The sequence below is a fragment of the Saccopteryx bilineata genome, chromosome 2 (genome assembly GCF_036850765.1).
Source record: "Saccopteryx bilineata isolate mSacBil1 chromosome 2, mSacBil1_pri_phased_curated, whole genome shotgun sequence".
Classification (NCBI taxonomy): domain Eukaryota; kingdom Metazoa; phylum Chordata; class Mammalia; order Chiroptera; family Emballonuridae; genus Saccopteryx; species Saccopteryx bilineata.
This window is the reverse complement of record NC_089491.1, coordinates 42,260,807-42,268,957: the sequence shown is the minus strand read 5'-3', so window position 1 is coordinate 42,268,957 and position 8,151 is coordinate 42,260,807. Positions and strand designations below refer to the sequence as shown.

The window sequence follows — 8,151 nt, the reverse complement described above, 5'->3', positions numbered from 1 at the left end:
CATGTTTTAAAATGAATTTATTTTTCCCTTACTCTTGAAAGAGAGTTTGGCTGGTTAGTGAATTCCAGATTGACAGTTGTTTTGTCTCAGCATTTGAGTATCTGACAATATCACCTCTGACATCTATTGTTAGTGAGAGTTTCACCATCGCTCTGTCATGTTTCTGTACCATCCATCCTCTTTCTTTTCTAGATGAAATTTTACTTTTTTGCTTAATACTCTGCAGTTTTTTACAGTGTTTCTAGATATAGATTTATTTTCTTGCTACATGTGAGATTTTTCAATTCAAGTTTTCATGGGTTTCTTCATTTCTGAGAAATTGTCAGTCATTTTCTTTTCAAACATCATTTTTCTCTATTCTCCTTATTCTGCACCATCCCCTGGATATAGTTCTGAACTTCTCATTCAACACTCCAGTACCTTTAACTTCTCTCATAATTTCCTCCTTTATCTCACTGTGCTGTGATCTGGAAGTTTCCTTCTCAGTGCTAGCTTCCAATTCATTAATTTTCTCTCTTCACATAGATCCAGGATACCATTGAGATAATTTATTGAGGATTATTATTATTTCACTTTCAATGACTATATTTTCACTTCCAAGATTTCCAGTTTGTTCTTTTGCAAGTCTTTCAATTCTAGTTTAATAGATGCTATTTCCTTTCTCAATTCTTTGAGCTGTTAACATACTACTTTTGAATGCTCAGTGTTTATATCCTCAGGTAGTAATTGTTCCATTCACTGAATTTATCAATTATTTTTATAATAGTGGATATTTTTCATGTGCTTAAAAATTTTAGAGAGCTATTCTTGCTTCTGTGTTCTCCATACACACCCTAAGAGGTCAACTTGGATCTTTTACTCCACATTAGTGGTTTAATTTCAGATCTATATGCATATTGTATAGACTCAGTTCTTATTTCCAGGGTGCCTCTGCTTCTTTTCTTTTTGTATATATAAATTCAATGTTCTCAAAAACAAAATCTACATCCAAAATATTTTAATAAACTATATATTCCATTTACGAAGATTTTTTGGGTAATCAACTTGAGGATAAATGACCAAAGACCTACAATTCAGAGGCGGGGAAATAACATCAGGCATATCCCGGCTCTCCACAAATCTCTTCTCGCTGTTGTATTGTATGTTTGTGAATGGACCTGAGATTTTGCGTGTCCATGTCGTGATCCCCTTATAATATCTCCATTCCAGATCCCTTAGATCTATGAACTGTTTTTCTGAAAAGAATCAGATTTTCAAAGAATCACATGGTGGTGTCATTTAACCCTCAGTGATTCAGAAGTGCTATGAGACAGAATAAACCTTTGATGAATTTGAGTCTCTTACCTTGCAGTAGAAAGCCTGTTCTGAACAGTTTTTTTATTTTTAATTTTATGTTGTTTTAGTCAGAGATGCAGAGAGACAGGAAGGGAGAGAGATAAGAAGCATCAATTCATAGTTGTGACAATTTAGTTGTTCATTGCTTCTCATACATGCCTTGACTGGCGGGCTCCAGCCAAGGCAGTGACCCCTTGCTCAAGTCAGTGACCTTGGGCTTCACACCAGCAATGCTGGGGTCATGTTTATGATCCCATGTTCAAGCAGGCAACCCGTGCTCAAGACCCGTGGGGAGTCTGTGCTGAAGCCAGATGAGCCTGTGCTCAAGCCGACATCCTCAAGGGTTTCAAACCTGGGTCCTCCGTGTCTGAGCTCAATACTCTATCAACTGTACCACCACCCAGTTAGGCCTTTTCTTAATCTTTATAAACTAAGGAAGAACCTATGATATCTACCACATTTAAAGCCCTCCTCCAAATAGAATATTGGGTAGGCATGGCTAACTGGGCTGTAGAGGACCCAGCAGGGCTATACCAGCTAGAGAGTGGCTCATTTGGTGCTTGGAAACTAAGAGTATAAAAATGTAGAGATCTGCAGAGCACTGAGGTCAACAGGGAGTAGAAAAGGATCCAAATGAGCTGTTAAAACAAAGAGGAAGATTTACCAGAAGCACATATACTGCTAGTGTCATTTCTTCCAAGATGCTGACGTAAGCCCTGAGTATAAAAGGACAGTGGTTTAGCTAGGATGTGGCTGTCGCTCTGCTCTTTCAGGGCCTACCGGTGTGGAGTGTCATTAGTAGTTGCAATTTCATCAAAAAGCCAATGAACCCTGGCCAAGATTGACTGCATTTCCCCCTACACAGCAGCCATTTCCCTTTCACATCCCTGCAATTCTCTTCATGACTAAATAAACTGTAAACCTGGAAGAAGAAAAAAAGGAAAAAGGCAAGGCCTAAGGCAGGGCCTTGAATGTAAAACCAGAAGTCAAAGAGCCAAGATGAGTTTAAAGAGTACAAGGAGAATAATGAGCGCAGCAAACAAGCAGAGGGGCTGGTCTATTTCTCGTGAATGGTTTTACCATCCTCCCTATATGGTGATATTTGAGCAGGTCACCTATGGCCCAGATACTGTCCCTTCCCCAGTCAAGCCTCCATTCCTGAGAAGGACCTTGACCTCGGTTTCCTGGGGTCTACCTGGTAGAAAGATATCTCTCTCTCTCTCTCTCTCTCTCTCTCTCTCACACACACACACACACACACACACACACACACACACACACACACAGTCACAGTCTCCTATTGCAGGCGTGCACCTGAAATAGGAGACTGAGGGCAGGGACTGTTTCTTGAGTTCATACCTGGCCATGGTGTTCAATAGTCTGTCCCTAGGACCAGTAGCCAAGTTTCAGGGAGTTTGACAAGACCTTGGCAGGCCTGGCATAGCAAGAACTGGTGATTGAAGAAAGAAAAGGACTATTTGGCAAAAGAAGGCCGTAGAATTGATAATTCTGATTACTAAAGAGCTTGTTGTTGTGATCTGTGGTAGACACTAAGTTTGCTTACTCACGACAATCCTCTTCTCTCTGTCTCTACTCCAGGGAAAGAAAAGCTCAGAACTCTGTTCACCAGCCTTCCTTGCAGTAGGGTTGCTATTGGACATAATTCCGGTCAATGAACTAACTATAAGGAGAAGTCACCTCAGGACATGTGTTCTGAGGAGCTTTGCTTCCTGCTCACAGAGGACTAAACTAGCCAATGTGTCCCTTTGTCCTGTCCCCCTCTTCTTGCCTGGAATGTGGCCACAGTGCATGGCATTGAAGACAACACCTTTTGGCCATGAAGACAAAAGCCATACAGGAAGAGATAGTGGAGCCTGGATCCTCAATGACATCAAAAGCACTGCTCTAATTCTTGTCTGCCCACCCATAGATTCTAATTATATAGGAAAAATAACTGCTGTTTGGTTTTTCAATTATTTTTGGTCAAACACATGCCTAACCTACATGGTCCTACAGGTTTAAGCCTGAGCAAGAGTTGCTCATAAGTTGCTCTCTGCTTGGTGCTAGTAAAGATATGTTCTATACTATTCTTTGGTATACCAGGAGTCCTGAAGGTTTCCTGGCCTGAGAACACTTCAAGGACTAGCTGGCTGATAAAATGAAGTAATGCTGGATAATATGGGACAGTAAAAGATGAAGTGTTGCAATATCAATTTCTTCAGTAGGCTTTTTCCCAGTTCTTACCAGTCCTCAACACTTTCAATGATTTTTCCTTTCTGGTGACAGACTTTACCTGTGTACGTTTGTGGATTGTGTAGATCAGGGGTCTCAAACTCGTGGCCCACGGGCCGCATGCGGCCCGCCGAACAATTTTGTGCGGCCCGCAGACTAATCCATGAAGTTCAAAATATTTTGGATAAAATTAAGTAAGCCTAGGGGCCTACTTGTATTTTTCATTTCTCTAGCATCCTAGCTAGATATTAGCTTAGTTAACAGCAGTTGTGATGCAAACTACAGTTTCCGGTCGTTTTGTGACACTGAGTAAACTGCATGTACGATTGTGCTTGTTGTACTGATTTTTTTTGTTGTTTTCAACTGCAGTGAGAAAAGTGTTGCGTAACAGTTGCCTTTTGTAGACCTAGTGCGGCCCGCCGAAGGGCTGTGATCTTGCTCTGCGGCCCACATGCTGAGTTGAGTTTGAGACCCCTGGTGTAGACCATTCCAAAATTGCCTTAGTTTCTACTTCAATCTGAGCTGGAAAACACATAAAGTGTGGTTCTATCAAAGGAGCATGAAACCTGCATTAGGTTGTATCAAAATGTCAGTGTATGCCATGGTTGGGTGGCTCGGCTGGTTAGAGCTTTGTCCCAAAGCACAGAGGTTGCTGATTTGATCCCTGGTTAGTGCACATCCAGGAACAGACTGAAGCTTCTGTCTCTCTCTCTCTCCCTTTTTCTCTAACATCAGCACATTAAAAAAAAAAATGTCAGTGTAAGGAGTTAGAGCAAAGGTTCTTCCAGCATCATAAACCAAATACAGAGTGAGCCAAAGTAGGTTTACAGTTGTGAGTACATGAAACACAGAGTTTATTCTCATATTATTATTTATCTATTATTGTATTACTTTCCATACAAACAACTATTAACCTACTTTTGCCCCAACCTGTCTGATTGGAGTAATCAACATATTCCTTTGAATTTGTTCCTGTCTCTCCCACTACTTTTAATATAAAAAAATTGTGTCAAAATATTTGCTGTGTAAATGGTTTTATCTTTGGTCAAGAACCTACTTCAAAAAGACTTAAATGTTTTATATCATTGGTTTAACCTACTTTTATAGCTACACAGAATGACAAAATATTATTTCCCTTAAATTATGTAAAAAAAAAATGGAGACCTTAGGAATGCTCCCTTCTCTTTATAACTTACCATCATATGTTTTATATATTCTCTAACTTTTTCTCTATGGCCTTTGACCTTTTATGGGTACTTTCCTATTAAAGAATCCGAAATGGAGAGTTTCCTCCTCTGTAGAGATATTAACAAAAGGGAAGAATAAAGGCTCATGGAAAAAAAATCTAAAAATCCCTCAAATGAAGAAAAATCAAGATATTTAAGAAAAATAAGCCATTATTTAGCAAATACTTGACTGACTTCCTGATACGGAAAACAGTTACAGATACAGTGGAGTCCAAGTTTAAGCGGCTCCTTTACTAAAAGCTTCAAGGCTGTGTCTAAATAATATACCTTTTGCAGGCTGGGTCTGAGATTTGACTCTGGGACGTCTGCTTCTCTGTTCTCTGTTTCCCATTGCCGTTACATGCAGTAAAGCGTGAGAAGTGCACAGTTCCCCTAATCAATGTTTGACTCTTTCAGCTCCAGAAATCTAGGTACATTTTTCAGTAAGGTTTCAACTCTTTTCTCCCTCATGGCCTTATCTGTTTCGATTACCTGATTCAGCTAATAATTGTTCAGAAATTTTATCTTCAGTGATAGTCTTTGTTGGCTGGATATGGTAAATGCCCGGCTTATAAAGTTTTCTGAAACCCTGAGTCTTCTCTGTGGTGGCCAGAGTGTTATCAGAGGGGATCTCATAAGGGAAAGTGTGCGAGGGAAGAGGGATCCCACACTGAGCGAGTCTCTGCTGGGTTTTCCTGAATCTGTCTAGCGGGGAAAGGGAGTCTTTCAATAAGCTGCAATATAGGAGTTCAGTCATAGATACTGGCCTCTCTTCGTTTTTTTTAACCACCTTGAAAACAGGTTGGAAATCTTCTCTCAGACCAGTTCCACTGGTGAATGACATGGTATTCAGATTTTCACTAAGTATTTTCTGTGCTTCCCTTGGTGAAATACCATGACTTTTTAGGCGATTCAATTTCTTGCTCTCCTTATTAAAATTCTCAGTCTGTGCATATAATTCTGGCAGCTGTGGGGGGAAAGTGCAAAGTTATGAGACTGATGAACAGTAATCGTCTGGCAGATCCACCAACCCTAAAACAAATGGCATAACATATATCCGTGCAAACGAAAGTTGTTGCCTAACTAAACCAAGTAAATTGGTGCAATGTGGAGCAGAGACCAGCTGGTTAAGTCTCAGATTTATTCCTCAGAAGAGATGTTGTTTAGACACATCACGTAGAGCTTTCATTATAAAATGAGCCTGGGCCCTGGTAGCTTAGTTGGTTAGAGCATCATCCCGATGTGCCAGGGCTGTGAGTTTGATCTCTGATCAGATGAATGCATAAATAAGTGGAGCAACAAATCAATGTTTCTTCTTCTTTCCCACTCTAAAATCAATAAATACATCTTTAAAATTTTAAATAAATAAGTAAACTAAACAAGCCCATTAGACTTGTGTTCTAGTCTATAAGATCTTTCCAACTTTAAAATTCTGTGAGTTAACAAGGAGACAGCTTTAGGGGTTTGCCACATTTTGGGTAAAGCTACAGTTCTTTTAAGGAAGAAAGGGAGCCAGATAATCTAGATATCAAAGCTTCATTCGGGTGTCCCAAGGGTTTGAAGTGTTTAGGAACACCGTGCAAAGCAAGCTGGAATTGTCCTTATTAACTGGAATATTTTACCAAAATATATGGTTGCATTTGTGGAGTGCTTGGGAATAGCTGCTGGCAGAAAAGACAATAAATGTTGCTCGAGAATCCCCCTTCTCTATCTAAAATCCTTTATTAAAGGAACAAAATTTTATTTTCTAGAACATTCTGATTACCAACCCCCTTATTCCTAAGAGGCTTCTTAGGCCATTAAATTGAAAGGCCAAAGAGGCCAAACTTTGGTCATGTAGCTCAGCGCATTATTAGTCTCATGAACACGCGTTAGGACTCGTCCCCACGGAAGAGCTGCCGCGCCAGAGCAGAGCGAATCACTGGACTGAGGTGTTTGTCTTCCCCATGCATCCCCAGGCGTGCCACTGGCTACTCAAGGGTTTGAGTTTTTATTTTTTATTTTTATTTTTATTATTATTATTTTTTTGTATTTTTCTGAAGCTGGAAACGGGGAGAGACAGTCAGACAGACTCCCGCATGCGCCCGACTGGGATCCACCCGGCACGCCCACCAGGGGGCGATGCTCTGCCCCTCCGGGGCGTCGCTGTCTTGCAACCAGAGCCACTCTAGCGCCTGAGGCAGAGGCCAAGGAGCCATCCCCAGCGCTGGGGCCATCTTTGCTCCAATGGAGCCTTGGCTGCGGGAGGAGAAGAGAGAGACAGAGAGGAAGGAGAGGGGGAGGGGTAGAGAAGCAGATGGGCGCTTCTCCTGTGTGCCCTGGCCGGGAATCGAACCCGGGACCTCTGCATGCCCCGCCGACACTCTACCACTGAGCCAACCGGCCAGGGCCGGGTTTGAATTTTTATAATCTTTTTTTTTAGGTTTTTGAATTTTTGTAATTCTTGAATGCACAGTTTCCTGTGTACAATATTACAGAATTATTAAGTACATACCGAACACGTGGGAAACTCAGTCTCCACACCATCTTTACTGGGATCTGTGTCTCTGTTGAGGAACATTGTGCTGGGATTTTATTCTCTAATTCCTAAAATATCAATATAAGGGAAAATGAAATGAAAGATCAAAAGTCAGATAAAACACAAATGGGGGGGTGACACATTTTAAATCTTCTGAACTTTGTAAATGAGACACTTTTAAAATGTTCTACCATTTAATTTTTTCTTTTGTTTCCTCCTTACTCTAGGTCTGCCAAATTAATCACGATTCAAGAAACTGTTTTCTCTGAAACACCTCAGGTTTTTATGTGACATATATGTGCAGTCATTTAATACTAGTTCAAAGAATCCTATATGGATTATTTTGTCATACATATTTTGATTTTCAGGTCATCTAAAGAAAAATTTACCTACCTCCATACTTGGGAAACTTTTTTTTTTAAGATTTTATTTATTGATTTTTAGAGAGAAAGGGGGAGAGAGAAAAACAGTAGAGAGAGAGAAAGGGGGAAAAAGCGGGAAGCACCAACTTGTAGTAGTTGCTTCCTGTATGAGCCTTGACCAGGCAAGCCCAGGGTTTCGAACTGGTGACCTCAGTGTTCCAGGTCGATGCTTTATCCATTGCGCCACCACAGGTCAGGCTTACTTTTTTTTTTTCTTTTCCAGAATAAAAAGGCTAATAACAACAATTGATATTTTGAAATTATTTGCTTTGGGCCACGTATGATTATAGGCATTTTACAGATGGAATTTTATTTAATCTCTTTTTGAAGGATTAAAAAGGGCCATAGAATGTCTACAGTTGGTCTCATCAACACGTGGCAGCAAGTCCACTCCCACATTTGACTCTGAGCGGGCACT

The 8,151-nt window shown here is 40.5% G+C and overlaps 1 protein-coding gene across 1 annotated transcript; it reads right to left on the bottom strand.

Moving 5' to 3' along the window:
* Window positions 1-1,189: 1,189 nt before the first annotated feature.
* On the bottom strand, window positions 1,190-7,353 carry C2H9orf153 (chromosome 2 C9orf153 homolog). The gene is made up of 3 exons (XM_066254348.1): window positions 7,288-7,353; window positions 5,592-5,760; window positions 1,190-1,242 (listed from the first exon to the last, which is right to left on the bottom strand). Exons 1-3 carry the CDS (start codon window positions 7,351-7,353, stop codon window positions 1,190-1,192), a joined length of 288 nt encoding a protein of 95 aa, XP_066110445.1.
* Between the last annotated feature and the right edge of the window lie 798 nt (window positions 7,354-8,151).